This window comes from Astatotilapia calliptera, chromosome 7, assembly GCF_964374335.1.
Source record: "Astatotilapia calliptera chromosome 7, fAstCal68.1, whole genome shotgun sequence".
NCBI classification, from domain to species: domain Eukaryota; kingdom Metazoa; phylum Chordata; class Actinopteri; order Cichliformes; family Cichlidae; genus Astatotilapia; species Astatotilapia calliptera.
Window position 1 is genome coordinate 16806368 of NC_137428.1, and position 16714 is coordinate 16823081.

The 16714-nt window shown below is 41.2% G+C and overlaps 1 protein-coding gene across 1 annotated transcript; it reads right to left on the reverse strand.

The window, feature by feature from the left end:
- Positions 1-894: 894 nt before the first annotated feature.
- On the reverse strand, positions 895-12451 carry ankra2 (ankyrin repeat, family A (RFXANK-like), 2). The gene is made up of 8 exons (XM_026173289.2): positions 11696-12451; positions 11443-11601; positions 11281-11346; positions 4073-4170; positions 3837-3962; positions 3679-3745; positions 3465-3545; positions 895-2525 (listed from the first exon to the last, which is right to left on the reverse strand). The coding sequence occupies exons 1-8, from the start codon at positions 11994-11996 to the stop codon at positions 2470-2472; spliced, it is 954 nt and encodes a 317-aa protein (XP_026029074.2). The 5' UTR covers positions 11997-12451; the 3' UTR covers positions 895-2469.
- Between the last annotated feature and the right edge of the window lie 4263 nt (positions 12452-16714).

The window sequence follows — 16714 nt, forward strand, 5'->3', positions numbered from 1 at the left end:
GAATACAGTTATAACAACTACAGAATTATCTATGATGACAAAAATATGAAAAAGTCTTGAATCATTATATTTTGCTTCTAAGGAACCATACTTTAATTTTGGTTGAGTGACAAAACAGTGTAGCGCACTGTTTTTAAGTACTTTACTAGCAGCCTGTTGCAAACACTTTTCCCCCTCCATTTGTTTAGTTGTCTCTATGGAAAATGCCAAAAATAACAATTTAACAGACAGAAAATTGTATTTTTCCAGCATCACTATGATTCCCAGAGACCTTGGATGAAGTGTAGTGTGCCCCTAAAGGAATCAGGGAATCTGGACAAGTGGAGGATAAAAGAAATGGCATGCTTAACACATGAGCAGTATCCAGTCCCAATACAAGATCAAAGATATGCATCTGGTCCTTTGTGTCATCCATCTACTTTTCACTGATGCCTCATCAGACATGGTCAGTATGGAAGGTTGACTTGACAAGCCATACTTAAACATGATCACTATATACGGAGGAGATCGGGATTTTGATTTCACCATAAAGAACACATCTGGAAACACGGTCACAATCATGGATAGGCCTCCCCAAAGTCCAGACCGCAACAGGGGTCAGCAGTCTGGGATCATCAGCAAAACATCCAAAGAGCTTTGGGTGTCTTTCAAGAAGCTGGAGAACTATTTCTGAAGATTACTTAAAAAAACAGAAGCTCCCCTAAGAGAGTTCAGGCTAAGCACAAAGCATGTTGAATAGAAAACTGTTTTGAAATGCCACAACAACAAAGATGGTTAAAGATAATTTAGACAATGCTTTAAATAAAAGACCGACGGCCTTTGAAGATGGCTGCTGAAGAGTCAAGATTTGCTTCAAGGACTCTTTTAGCTAAAACTTAGGTCAGAGAGGCAATGCTGATTTCACAATTTTATTTTTAAAAAGCCATTTTCCAGTTTTGTGAGTAGCTGATGCTGCAATCTGCATGAGCAATTTTGGAAATACAGCATTTTGGATACAAAGAAACAGCAGCTAAATGAAACAATGTGTCAAATTAATTAAACTTGGCAAAATAACAATTTTACCAGCCATTAAGGTGTGCGTTAAAATGATCCAGGGAGGGGGCATCCCAGCAAATCCCCCCCCTCCGGTTACAATGGCTCAGTCACATCCAGACCTCAATCTGACTGAAACGCTGTGGCAGGAGCTTAAAAGAACCATTCATAAACGAATGCCTGCAAAGCCCAATAACTGAAGTAAAAGAGAACTACTAAAAGAAGAGTGGGCCAAAATTCCTCCACAGTGATGTAAGAATACAGTGATACAGAAAACAAGCACCTCAAGTTATTGTTGCAAACAGTGGATCTACAAGCTTCTGAACATGGGGTGTTCTGTTTTTCACAAGACTCCACAAAGTCCTGTTAAAACCTATTTTCACAACTGTACCTTTCATTTGTAATGAGTATGTTTTTATTTTTCCCCCATTACATTTTATTTGCTTGTTTTTTTTCAGAGCATTATGGCCACTGAAGCATGAAACTCAAATTTTCTAGTGCTTTTCAGGGTAAAATTGTTCAACACAGGCTTTTCTTCCCATCTTATGAACAATATAAAAAGAAAAGCTTCACAGAATCACAGAATGTGATGCTGTTGGTTGTACTTTCAAAAGTTTGACATTTAAGTTAAACTGCTTAACTTCATTGACTCTTGCACATCAGATAAATATCTATAATAAACAGTATTACTATTTTCATACAAACAGCACCACAGCATTTTTGTGTGTCATTTAATTTTTGTGTGAGGTCTTTTAAAATTCACAACACATCTGAACATTTCGTATCACTACACAAAGAAACAAACTGACATCATAACAGTTTAAATTATTAAAATAAATAAATTCAATACATGAAACACAAAGATCTTCAGTAAACGGACCACAAACAGCTTGACAGAGTCATAAAATCTCGTGCCTCAGAAATATCCCGAGTTCAGAGAGTGCGAACGTGAAAATATTACAATAAAATAATGTAATAGAAGATAATAGGTTAGTCTTAGAACACAAAGATGGGCAAAAGGTATTAAATTACAACAACGTAAAAAGTAAGCTCTTTGCAACTTTAGAGCAAAGTCAATTCCAGTCTGCACTGCTCATTTGGCAACATACTACAGGTGGAGGGGAGTGCGTGGTGGGCTGTACTGAAGAACTCAGCATGCTCTTTGACAACCAGTCAGTGTATAGTGATTGGATATGCAACTCCACAGTCAATGTTGAAAAAAGGAAAAAAGTGCAGAGCTTAACAGCTTTTAAGAGGGTTAAAACTGATGTTTCACACACCACAAACCTTCACTTGCATCATGAATAATATGAAGCTTATGAAATATCTCTTAAGGGAACAAAATACTCCTGCAGGCTGACAGACTGGCCATGCTACATGATTATCCAGTGCACAGCAGCATCTCTTCAGTATTTGTTCTCCCTCAAGTGCAGCAGTTCACTCTCTGATCCCCATCAATAACTTTAGCAAGTGTGCCTCCATCACCTGTTGAACTAAACAGAGAAACATACACTGAGGTCATTTAACTGAACTGTGGGCTTTGTGGAAACAAATCCTGATTACTGCGATAGTTTATAAGCATTAAAAGTGAAAATTAAGAACAATATTCACATTTCCATGTGACCATTCTTCACTCTGAGAAAGGAGAAAGTGTGGATCTGGCAGGAAAAGGCGACTTTGTGTTTATCTTAGCAGACTTTTACTTTTTTGGAAACAGCAGCACTGTCAACAAATTCTTATCGACTCAAATCAAGTTTTACAGGACAAACGCCAGGACAATTACTAATTTTAGGCTTTGGCAGCAGGACAAAATCTAATTTTTTTTTTGGTAAGTTCATGCCATGACCGAATGATTCATTATAGGAAAAAAAAAGAAATCTCAAATCTAATTTCGCTGTCCTCAACCCATAAGGTGTCAGATTTTTACAGAGGGAATATGCCTGTATATATTTCAAGCATCCCCCTCAGAAAAAATCCACCACAAACTATGTGGCAGATATGGAACAACAGCGCTGTGCTGACCAGTTCCAGCACATGCGGTGAATGGAAGATGGCCTCCTCCACTACATCCATGAATCTTCTCTGTGGTCTTCCTCTTTTCCTCCTGCCTGGCTGCTCTATATTAAACATCCTTTGTTCAATTGATCCACTACCTCCCCTCTGCATGTCCAAACCCTACTCTCTCTAAAGATATTAGCTGAACAGGTAAAATGAAATGAAGTCATAACAGTGCCTGGTTGTTTATTCCTTTAAAGAAACACACACACTCTCTCTCATTTTTTTATAAATAAAAGTATAGTTCTGGGGTTTGTGCAGCAAACTCTAAAGTTAATACATATTAGAATACAGTCAGGGTTACTCCAGAGACAACTTGATTACTGAGACTGTTCCAGCATGTTTCTCAGCTGTGTTTTGCTCTTTTTCTCACATACCATTTCGGTGGCCCATGGCTACAGCCATGTCCACTGCATTGAAACCCGAATCTGACTCTATGGTAGGATCAGCACCGCTCTCTGAAAGACATGCAAACATACAAAATTTCAATCACTGTACATCATTTTCTGTTAGAACTCAACACAACTGCTTTGCTTACCCTTTAACAAATATGAACACAGATGTTCCTGCAAGTCAAAGATTTCTGCTCACCTAACAAGATTTCAACACAGCGCACATGGTTGCCATGGACAGCGTACAGCAGAGGGGCTCCTCCATTCTAAAAACCCACAGAGATAATAACATTTAATACCAAGATCACAAACTGAGCGGAGGCGCTACTTTAAACTAACTTTTTTATAATAACATACCCAGTCATATTCATTGACATCGACGCCACAGTCAATGAGCATCTTCACAATATCTGTGTATCCCTTACTGCAAGCCAAGGACAATGCACTCTCTCTCCCTTTGGCTAGGAGGTTAGGGTCAGCACCCTACAGCGAAAAGTGTCACAGGATGACAAACAGACAGTAAGTGAAGAAGTCTTGCTCAGATATAATAAACATATAAACAGAATAAAAAGTTTTCAATGAATATTCCGTACATTTTGGAGCAGAAACTCCACCACAGCGATTTGTCCGTGTGCAGCTGCCCACATCAGCGGGGTGAAGCCCTCCTCATCTTGGAGATTGATTACAGTCTCTGTTAAAATAAATATGGAAAATAAAACATAACACTGTATTTAATCTCCATCTACTGGTCTAATTACATTTTTAAACTTTATATTTTGCATACACAAGTAATTATTAAGATTCAATATCTGCTGGTAAACTGATGAAGAACTGTTGTTTTTCTCTTTTATGTGAAGGTGAATTCAATGTCTGAGAAAGAAGGATTTAAAAATTCTAAAAAAGCAGAATCTTTAAACATTTACAGTTAAAAAAAAAAATACACGCTTATCCAACAGCAATGAAAAATAGAATTAGTCTCTTTTGGAGATTTGGAAGAAAAAGGTCGAGTTTCTATTTGCTATAACCTACTAATATCTACTTTTAAAGTCTCAGCAGCGAACAAGTTAAATGCCCCGAGAAGCAGCAGATAACAGGACATATATGAAACAAACTGGAATGAGGCTTGTCTAAAGGCATAAATATAAATAAAGCATCTTCAATACAAGTAGCTGATGTGGACTTATAACTTCTGTTAAACCTAAACATGTTTAAATGAAAAAGGAATCATTCTTCACTTTTCATGGGAATACCCAAACATTCATAAAATCTGGAAAGATGTCATCAACTGTCTGTCAGAGGTGTTCAACTTCTACATCCCTCTAAATGTTAAACTGTGCCTGCTGGGAATTTACCCAGTGGGCTTCTGACAAACACAAAAGCACTATGCTGGAAGAGTATGGATGCTCCTTCTATGAAACATGGGATAAAGGAACTTTCAGAATGTATCAGTCTGGAAAGAATAACATTGTTAAAGGAAAATGGAAGAAGTTTGTTCATATGGTTGGTTCATATACAGTTCACACCTCTGCGAACTAAACATTATAGAAGATTGAAAGTAGACCTAGTCTGTAAAAATGTGGAATCATTACTTAATTTGATAGACTACTCATACAGTAAAAACCTTAAAACTACAATATTTTCTTTAGATGCAGAAAAAGCATTTGACAGAGTTAACTGGAAATTTCTATTTGCAACTTTACACAAATTTGGTTTTGGATCCTCTTTCATAAACTGGTTAAAAATATTATATAATTCCCCAACAGCTTGTGTTAGAACAAATGACCAGACATCCTCCAGCTTCTGTCTCTTGAGGGGCACCAGGCAGGGATGCCCACTCTCCCCTTCACTATTTGCAATTTTTATTGAACCACTAGCAGCAGCAATTAGACAGAATTCAGTAATTAAGGGCATAAAATGCAAGAACGTGGAACATAAAATCAGCCTTTATGCGGATGATGTGTTACTCTTTCTCCAAAATTCACAAACCAATATCTCTGGGGTGATTGAATTGATAAACTCTTTTGCAAGAATATCAGATTACTCAATTAACTGGTCAAAATCTACAGTCCTACCGATTAATTGCTCCCTCCATAATTCCTCTTCTACACCACTGCAATCGGGAAATATAAAATATTTAGGTATTAATGTTTCTCCCAAGCTTGCAGATCTAACTAAATTAAACCATATCCCACTTTTAAAGAAGGTAGAAGATGATCTGGCTAGATGGAAATGTCTACCCATATCACTCATGGGAAGGGTTGCCGCTATAAAAATGATGGTCTTACCAAAAATAAATTATTTATTCTCAATGATCCCAACTAAACCGCCACAAGATTGGTTCAGATCTCTAGATTCATGTATGTCCAAATTCCTTTGGAAAAATAAACCCCCACGTATAAGCTTAAAAACACTACAAAAGACCAAGGATAAAGGAGGACTAGAACTGCCTAACTTTCAGCACTACTTCTTAGCCAACAGGCTTCAGTTTATCTCAGGATGGCTAAAACACACCCTCTTAGATGAACCTTGGCTAGATGTAGAACAAGCACTCTGCAATAATCTAGAGATCTCAGACCTACCATTTATCAGCTCAAACATCCAACGACATGAATGCTTTAAAAGCATCAACATCAGCTCTTCTCTGACAGCATGGTGGGAGTTTCTAAAATTGACGGCGTCTTCATTAATCCCATGCAAACGTACACCTATCTGGAACAACCCTGACATATTACAAAACAATAATATGATAAACTTTTCAGATTGGAGTGATAAAGGAATCAAATATTTAGAACATATACTAGAAGGAACAGAATTTATTTCATTTGACGGACTAGTTACACAATATGGGATCAACAAGAAAAGATTTTTAGAATATCAACAAATTAAATCCATAGTAAAAAAGAAATTTAAACCGGGTCAAGTTGAACTACAAACACCACCAAGTGTGGTTCAATTTCTTACTCTTAAACCCCCCAAATTACTATCCAAAATATACAGAATGCTTTCTAAAACAGATGAATCAATATCACTTCCTATTGCAAAATGGGAAGCGGATTTATCAGTTAACTTAGACCTAAACTTCTGGTCTCAGATTTGCTTAAAAACCTTTCATCTAATTAGAAATCCCAGTCTTCAATTAATTCAATACAAAATATTACATAGAGTGCACTATACAGGTCATCGGATGTTCAAGATGGGCTTTACGTCTACCAACAACTGCTCACACTGCCAAACCAATTCACCGGACAATTATATCCACGCTCTTTGGTTCTGTCCACCAGTTCAGAAGTTTTGGCGCGAGATATGTGAAGACTTATCGAAGTGTCTGAAATGTAACATTCCAACTTCCCCCTTAGTGTGTTTGTTGGGCAGCTTAGATAATGTCACTTCAGAAAAGAATATCGCCCATATGGTTTTCACTGCCCTATGCATAGCCAAGAAAACAGTCCTCATGAACTGGAAAAATAAAAATAATCTTAATTCTAACCAATATAGAAATTATCTATTAGATTTAGGGCTGCTCGATTATGGCAAAAATGATAATCACGATTATTTTCACTGAAATTGAGATCACGATTATTTGACGATATTTATTTAACCCTTTAAGACCTACTATAGAACCAAGTCCGCCAGAGCTTATATTATTTTTTTACATGCTGTAGTGCCATTTATGGGAGCATTTCAAGTTGCTATACAACTGTTATAGCCCATATTTTAATAATATGTATGCATTAAGTCCATAGTAACTACATTAATTGCAAAAAAGTGCAATAAACTACAAAAAAAAATTGAAAATCGTTTTTGTTTGTTTTTTTACATATATTTCTACTTGGAGAAATTTAAGAGGTTTATCCCTCAAAACTTTAAATACAAAAAAGTTGCAAAAAATAGTTTACAACAACAGGAAACTTATTTTGAGTGTGTTCATAGTTTTATTTTGGAGATACACCAATTTTTATATACTGCAGGAAAAACAAAAAAACAATCCTATGATGCAAATTTTCAAAGAAAACAGCAGGTGCATCAAAATAAACTATTTCCAGCAGTGCAATTCGAGTTCTAAGCATCCCAGAAACTATTCAGAAAAGTCAAACATGACCAGTATAGGCCTTTAAGGCCTACAAGTAAAAAAAACTACATTTCCGCGAAAATGACGTCACTTCCGGTTTCGGCCAGGAAATGGCGGACATGTGATAGTTCGCGCTGACGCCTGTTTCACTGTGGGAAGTGTTACGAACAGCTGATCGGATCAGCGAAGAGTGTTTCTGGAATATTATGTTTTTGTTCCTGCAAGAGCTTTTTATGCAATTTTTGCAAAGCTATATGTGGAAGGAAACCGTGACCGAGGACAAGCTGATGGTATGAGATGTAAGTACAACTCCTCTGGTTTCATATGCAAAAAAAATTATTGCGCTAGCTTACACGGTCCAGGTTCTACAGGGATTTAAAAATAGTTACACAAAACGGAGCGTGCTGCTCTGACCGGCTTTAAAGGGTTAACAATGACTTTAAAAAATAATATAACATAGTGTGCAACACCACTGAAGTTTTTTTTTTTACCTCTCTTTTCAACCAACGGCAGTCACTCTCCTCTCCAAATAACTTCTGCTTAGCTTTCCGAGCTTCCCTCGGGTCCTCTTAATCAGCGGTCTCCAACCTTTTTTGCACCACGGACCGGTTTATGCCCGACAATATTTTCACGGACCGGCCTTTAAGGTGTCGCGGATAAACGAGGGAGGGGCTAATAATCGGCTCAGTCATTTTTAATCATCGTTGAAAGCCCAGATCGTAATCGTGATTAAAATTCGATTAATTGAGCAGCCCTAATTAGATTACATTAGTCTTGATACAGCCTCTGCCACCACATCAGATCAATTGCTCTGGGCTCCTTTGATCAGCTCCATCACCTAGTGGGGGTGGGGGGTCATAGTTTGGTCCCGCCTTCACTGTTGTGATTGGTGTGGGGGTAGGGACAGGCTTAGGGCGTCGGGGGGTTCCCCGGAGGCATCTTCCTTGGGGGGCTCAACCCGGGGTAGCGGTCATGTCCGGTTAGGGGCTCTGTTGGCTCTCCGGTGACTGTTTCCTCGCAGCTGCGTGCAGCGGGGCTAGGGGAGGGTCTGTGCTGACGGACGTGGGTTACTGACCTGGTAGCCTGGCTGCCCCTGGGTGGGTCTGGGATGGGCGTGAGGTTCTGGGGGCGCTCCGTCTCTGGGCTGGGACCCGGACCGGGCCTCGGGGGCTTGGGTCCGGTTGGTGTGTTGCCGGGGTTGTGGGCGGGTGGGTGCATGGGGGCCCAGCCCTGGAGCAGGGTGCCGCCGGTGCGTCGAGCCACCTGGGGGGCTCTTCAACTGGTGGGGGAGATTGTCACATCTTGCCGGAGCTTTCCTCTCCTCAGGAGCTCCCTCTGCAGGAGGGGGAGATACAGGAGAGGTGGAGGAAGATCTCAGCCTGGGTGTTTATTGTCTTATGTAGTCTGGAAGATGAGTGGATGGTGGGGTGGGTGCAGTTTTCTCTGTGGTGGGGTTGGGTGGACTGTCCCGGGCTCTGTGGGGCCGGGCGGCGCTGCTGCACTGGGCCCGGTCTGGATGGGCCTGGGCCCCCTTTCCCTGGCGGGTCGCGGAGTATGGGGGTGCCTACTGGGGTCAGCGGGGGAGCTGGCCCCAGGGAGGGGTCACTTGCCCCTCCCTTCCTTCCCTCCACATCTCCAGCTGCCTCCCTCTTCCCGCTCCACCACAACCACCCACACATGCGGGGCCTTGGAGTAGGGGTATGTCACCAGGGTGCAGAGGAGGCTACCCCCCCCTCTGTCCCCTTCTGGCTGCCTCTGCCTCAATTTTATCCCACAACTTAGACATTCACATTACTCACACTCTCATTACACATACATATAGGATCTTGGGGGTGGGCACGATACACGGAGTCCAAAGTACCATCAGGGTGTACACCCCACCCCTGGCATCGTTGCCCACCTCTCAATTTTAAATACACGTAAACATTGAGGGCTAGCAGGAGGGACCATGCGCTTACCTGCTGCTCTCTGGCAGGTAGCTCCAAGCCCTCCTGGGTTTTAAATGCACCTTAGAACACACATGCATCAACACTACAATGAGCGGGTGGAGGGAGGTTTGGAGTCTTCTCTCACCCCCGTTCTCTGCGACCTGCTGGAGCAGGGGGGCTAGGACTAGGAGGAGGAGTTGGCCGTCCGACTGCGGTCTGGAGTGTGGAGCCTTCCTGCTGCTGCGGAGTCGGGGCGGTCTGCCTCCCCCCACCGCAGGGAAAAGGGAAACACCACCTGGGTCTGGGTGCAGTTCCCCCCTCCAGGGGCGGGGGCACCTAGACCCGGTTTGTAGAGTACGCTTGGGGAGTGTGATCGTGTGTACAACGTCTCTTTATGTCTGTCTCCACGTTGGTTGAGTGTGGAGTAAGTGCATATGAGAGCATGAGGGTGGGAATGGATGTTTGTATCTGTGTGTGCCTGTATGTCTGTGTCTATATGTCAGGTTGGGTGTCAGGCGCCACCTCTCTGGGGACATCTCAGGCCCTCCAAGGTTTGGAGGCCTATCTCCCCCTACCACCACTTCCCCTGCCAGTGGCGGACCCCCTCAGACATCGGTGCATTGGTGGTTCTTTGTGTCCGGGGATGGGCGTCCAGGTACACACCGGCTCACTCCTTGGCGGCCGCTTATCGGGGCCTGGAGCCTGGGGCTCGCTCGGGCCACTTCGGAGGTGGGGTGCCCCCGGCCTCTCGGCCTGGGGCTCGGTCACTCAGGCGCAGCTGGCTGCTGGCGGAGCTCACGGGCGCGTCACTGCAACTCCCCCTGGCTTCTGCTCCGCGGCTGCTGAGTGAGCCCTCATCTGGGACTCTCCTCAGCTCTTTCTGGGACAGTGGCGCAGCTGCCCCTCTGTTGGTCTTCCTTGGTCTCTTGTGTTCTGGGGGCCTTTGGATGTCTGGAGTTTTGATCTCCTCCACACCTGCTTCATGCCCTGGAGGACGGGGCTGTGGCCCCCCCACACCCTCTAGCAGATTATTACATGGAGAAACCTTTTAAAAAAACAAAAAACAAGCGCGTCCATGCTCACAGGTGTACACACGGGTGATCACACCCACAAACTACACCCTTTTTGGCTCCTACCTCAAAGCACACTGTGTTCTGTTGATCTTATGTGCTGCACAATAATGTTTAACATTTAGTATTTACTGTCATATTCCCATATATCATTGTGATGTTGTTTATTCTATTACTCTTGTTCTCTTCTGCTTGCTTTCTTTTTTCTTTCTCAGCAGGTGATCCAGGTGATTGATATATGCATTTTTTTTTCTCTGCCCGTTCTGTTGGTTTTTGTCTTTTGCCCTTCTCCCCCGTCCCTCTTCTCAGCTGTTTCTCTTTCCCTCTTTCTTTCTCCCCTTCTTTCCCCCAGTCAAGTCTGTCCCGTATTCATTAAGTGAAAATAAAATAAACAATAAAAGGTGAATCAAATGGACCATTACGGCAAGGCTGGGATGGTCAGTTTGGTAAAGTAAATCCGTTGGGCATCTTTCTTTGCCTTTAGACAACAATTCTGATGGCAAAAGAGCCAAACGGGACAGGCCAAAAAAAAAAAAAAAAGTGGAATCATTTATATTAATTTATGTTTCTATTTTAAAGTGTTGAACTTCATTGGTATATAATTTATGCATGCTTAACGGTGCATGTATGACAGTGATGTTTTTGGTTGTTACCGTGGTGCAATTTTTCATTTAACTAATTTTGGATGGCTTGCACTCCATGACAACAAAAACTGTAATCCTTTGACAGCCTACCTTGTTCAATCCTGCTGGCCAAAAACACCATCTCCCCTTGGGCTGCCAGCTGATGAATAGATAAAGCTGAAAGGAAACAAATGCATGTGTAACAATTACATTTTAACAATTCCGCTAACATAAAAACAACGAAAGAAACTGAAGTTGAAAGATGGTACTTACAGTGCACCAAAAGAGGTGTGGAAGACACCTCATTGCCTCGATGTTTATTGGTGAGAGTGGTGGACTGTTTGATCGGAGAGAAATGTTTGGTGGTGGATGGTGTGTAAACATGACGCACTTGTATACCCGGGGAAGGTGAGGTTTGGATGTTGCACTCGGCTGACAGAAGTAAAACACGTTTATTAGTATCGTGTATTCGACACAATCACAAGTTAATCTAAGACGAAGAAACAGGGTTTTGCTTTTTTCTTACCTTTAAACAAAACGGAAGCCACCTCCAGATCAGAGTTCACCTGATCCTGGATGTTCTTACTGTCCTCCTCATTGAGCGACTTTACAAATCTTGAGCAAACATTCATGTCGAAGCGGTTGGGTAAGATGAATTTGATGCCCATAGCGACATTTTGGGTGTTTGTGTCGTCTGGGCTTGCACCCACCGACTGCTCAGTCTTTATGGCACTCAAGTCAGGCATTACACAGATCCCCTCCATGTCCTCGGAGACCAGAGGGCACTCTGCGGTCCCATCTGACGCTGACACCGTAACGTTGTCCATCCCCGGATCACTCACTGAGCTTTCACACTGAGGTTAAACGGTGTACTATGCACGCTTGAAACACGGAGGAAATTTATGCTAAAAATCGATGGAAATCAGCACTCTGCGTCAGAGTCATTTTCATTTATCCTCGCCTGCGTACTAAAGGGACACAGAAAAGCCTTGCAAACAACAGCGTGTGAAACATATTAACTAGCAAACAACAGATGGTGGTTAACCAGTACTTAGCATGCTAGCTACTGTTAATGTAACCTTCGGCCCGGTACGCTGTGTATGGAGAACGGATTGCTAACCTTCATACAAATTAACCGTAACTATCAAGAAAGAAATATTTATTTTATAAAATCAATTAATCTAAGTCCATAAGCATTTTTAGACATTTTTTCTAGATAAATTCCATGCAAGCGTCGCTCTTTTGTCGGTGTTTTGATAGATTTGCACATGCGCAATTGGACGTCTTTTAAACGTCGGTTCATCATCTTTTAAACTCCCCCTAGTAAGTTCCGACCGGAAACTACATCACACAAACAAAATACCAAAGCTGTTATTTAATGGTAGGCCATTTAATCGACGGTCTGTTACAGTTTGAAGCAAAGTTACCATAGTTTTGTATCTTCTATTTATTTTTTCTTTTTATTTCATTTAAAAAAATTTTTTTTAACTCAGTTTAGTTTTAGTTAGTTTACAGAGTGAATTTTCTTATTTTCCTTTTTAATGTTTGAATTTATGTTGAATGTTTGAGTTTATTTAACAAACTATCATATATTAAAAGTGAGGATATTTCCTCTATATTTTTGTTTTATTTGGTTTTATTTGGTTTTCCAAGTTCACAAAATCATTTAGTGAAGTCTGAAAAAAAAAGGTTATTTATCTAATGCTTCAAATATATTCACCGTCTATCCTGTTCACTCAAACAAAATATCCAGTGTGCAGCAGGTTTCTGGGCAGAAATGCCATCTTGATCCTAGAGGTCAGAGGAGAATGGCCAGATTGCTTTGAGCTGTAGACAACAGCCACTCAAACAACCACTTGTTAGAACAAATGTATGCAGAAAAACATACATTGAACACAAACACTGAAGCAGATGGTCACAAGACCACAATTGGCACTGCTCCTATCAGCTAAGACCAGGAATCAAAGGCTGCAGTTGTCACAGCCTGTGGATTATAGAGACTGGACGTAGAGAAAAGGACCCACATGCACTCGTGTGGAGGTAGCCAGAATAAAACAAAAAGTGAGCCCCTTTTCTGTTCACAAGAGAGCAAAGTGGCCATAATCCAAAAAGTGAAACATAAATCCAAAAAGGGGAAACTGAAAACTACAGTATAACCACTAGGAAACACACTCATGCTGAAAACCACTAGGGGCAAGAGAGACAGGAACAGAAACACATGGTCTGACACAGGACAATGGGGGGCACTCACTGTATATGTGCAGAAGGGCAGTTAAGGGAAGCGGAGACAGCTACTTTACACTTTAAAGTCACTAGGAGGTGCAAGCTAGAGCAAGTACACCAAGAATACATGAAACATACATGAATACCTGAAATATAAACATTAAACAAACCAGGAATCAGAACAGAATATTCAAATAAACACTAGAAAGTCCAAAAACTCTGAACCACTGGGTCAAATCCCCCAATACCATGACAACAATTTGCACAGGCTCATCAAAATTGAACAACAGAAAATTGAAAAAGTGCTGCCTCATCTGATGAGTCTCGATGTCATCTGTGAATTTTGGAGGGTAGGGTCAGAATTTGGCATAAAAGAGTATGGATCGCATTCATCCTGCCTTGGAGCAACGGTTCAGGCTGCTGATGGTGATGGAGTAATGGTGTCGGGGGATATTTTCTTGGCACACTTGAGCATCATTTAAACACCACAGCCTACCTGAGTATTGTTGCTGAACATCTCAGCCCATTTATAAAGACAGTGTAACCCATCTGCTGATGCCTGCTGCCATCAGAATAACACGCAAAATCCCAAAACTCAGATCATCTCAAATTTGGTCTTTAAATACACCACTGAGTTCACTGTACTCAGACGGCTTCCACAGTCAGCACCTCTTAGCACACAGTACAGCACCTTTGGGATGTGTTGAAATGGAAGATTGGTGTCGTGGATGTGCAGCCCACAAATCTGCAGCAACATGTGTGCTGATGTCATGTTAATATGGACCAAATTCTCTGAGGACTGGTTCCAGCACTTTTTTGACTCTATGCCATGAAAATTAAATCAGTTCTAAAGGCAGAAGGGGATCCAACCCTGTACTAGCAAGGTGCACCTAATAAAATGCTTAGTTTGCATATGTCTTTGGTTCAAGCTAAAGTCTGAGAGAAATGAATCCCACCTTGTGTGGACGCGTGTTCTAAATAATATTCAAATTATATAATTAAGTAGGGGCTTATGTGAGAAAAGCTACAAAAGCTGAAGAATTTGAGCTTGTTTACTTATTCCTTTTAAACAGTTTGCCACACTAATGACAGGGAATTCAAACGTCCTGCCAATCGTGGTTATTTTCATGGCAAGGTCAACCTTACAACACAATAATCAGATTTAAAGGCTGTGACAACTATTTCCTCAGTGAAATCCTTTTATTCAGAAATAAATGTGGAATGATCCTTCCCCCCCGTCCCCCCTTTCTCGTGTTATGTTGTTTGTTTCACAATCTGTGTATTTCCATATCTCGCTTCCCTGCTTGCTGTCGATGTTCTGAAAGCGTTTGTGTTCTTTGACTTTCTCTGTTTGTTTTGCAAAGTAGAGATTTCTTAATGGTGTGATTAGGCTTTGGAGGATAAACAGTATTTAAGTCCCTGCAGTATTTATCCCTGCAGTCCTAAATAGAAGGTTTAATAGTGTTTTTACTGTATAATTTCTTTAAAAAAAATCAGACTAACTGCCTGGTATCCATGCCAGCAGCCTTCCTCTAATGCTTCTGTGAGCAATGTTTACTGCTGGTTGATGGCTAATTCCTCACTCATGATTATGCAGTGTTTGAGTTAAACTTGGTAATCTATCACCGTGTTAAACTGCAAAGACACAGACGTTACAAATTCTGTGAGAGAAAACAAATACAGTTATTTGAATTATTGCCTTTGAAACCCCTGGATGATTTTTTGAAATGCTTTACATATTTAAGAAATCAGAGGAGGATTTGGAGATTGAAGTTATGATTCAAAATCTGTTTTTATTGGACTGTAACTGAAATGTTTTTTCAGCTGGGGAAAAAAAGGCTTCATTGAAATAGTGCGATGGCAGCTGCGCTGGGACAGAAACTCTTCTTGTTTTGTTGTTTTAATTGTTTTAGGAAAGTGCTTTTGTATCTCAAATATTAGCGCCTTTGTTTCCTGTTGTTTTGAAGTAAAAAAGTGATGGCGATGCTTCTCCCGAGGCCTTTTTGTTCTGTTGTTTTTGTTTTTTCAAGCTTCTAATGAGGAGGTCAAGGGTCCTGGGATGTCCATGAAGCTGCTCCAACAACACCAGGGGGTCTTGATGGAAAAAAAAACCCCTTCCAGGTCAGTTGCACTGAGGAAGCTGTGCCTTGTTAAATGTGACTCAGTGAACCTCAGTGTGTCTTTTTGTGTACCGCTCTCGCCATCTACAGGAAACAGGAATTGCATGCAGAAAATACAGCAGATTACTGCACCTTAACTACTTTGGAATTTAGTGTATGACATTACCGAGGATGCAAGTGGAATGTGGTATGGAAAAGCCTCCTGCACAAGTGTTGTTTATTTTAGTCACTTCTTGGTTACACCAGCAGATGGCACCATAGTCTTATGAATTCTGAAATCGGAGCTTGAACTTGAGGGAGGCTTTGTTCTTCTTTCAAGCTTTCTATAATCCTTTGATCACCCAATTAAGCAAGACAGCACTTTTTGGTGGACAGGGTGAAATTAACTGATATTGCCAACTGTGTGAAAGCTGGACCATCGTTTTAGTTCATCTGCTGCTCATTATTAGTTAGTGGGGGAACAGGGTTTATGAGTGACCAGGGAGCAGGAATTGTGGGAAAGTTGTCTTCTTTTTGTGTTTCTTATTAATGTAAAATGTCAGGATAAATTGCCCTCCTCTGTGTGCAACTAAGATGAGAATCCAGCTGAAAATGAAAGAGGTCTTTTTCCCCCCCGAGCCAGTTAAAAAGTAAGTATAGAGTCCCACACAAATTAAGCACTATTTTGAGACAGCTCTGTCCTTCTGCTATCAGTGTGCAATTAACTCCACTTGAGTTCATTTTCATAAAAAAGAAAAAATAACTCCTAAAGTAGATTGTGCAAAAATCACCAATCAGCTTACATATTAAATGTGAGTTATGCTTGATACACCTGATGTCACTACATAAAACAGCTGTACAGCCACGTTTATTGAGTCAATAGTTCATGCTAAAATACTAAAAAGAAGAAGAATCATCTCAAAGTCCAGAAAGGCCCTTTCATTTGTACTTTTCCCTCATGCACCTGCCGATGTAAAAAGTCTTGAATAATCAGGCCTCATGTTATCGTAAAGACCTCAAAGTAGCACATCACCTCTGTAGAGCACTCAGCCTGTGAGCTTACTTGTGGTTTTAGAGTATTTAAAAGAAGAATGGGAGGCAGAGCCTTCAGCTTTCAGGCCCCTCTTCTGTGGAACCAGCTCCCAGTTTGGATTTGGGAGACAGGCACATCTCTACTTTTAAGATTTGGCATAAAACTTTCCTTTTTGATAAAGCATATAGTT

Coding starts and splice junctions, on each gene's coding strand:
- ankra2 (XM_026173289.2), bottom strand. CDS start 11,996: ATGGACAACGTTACGGTGTCAGCGTCAGATGGGACCGCAGAGTGCCCT. Junction 4,171..11,280: donor GGCCAGCAGGATTGAACAAG/GTAGGCTGTCAA, acceptor TTATTTTAACAG/AGACTGTAATCAATCTCCAA. Junction 2,526..3,464: donor AGCCATGGGCCACCGAAATG/GTATGTGAGAAA, acceptor TTCTCTGTTTAG/TTCAACAGGTGATGGAGGCA.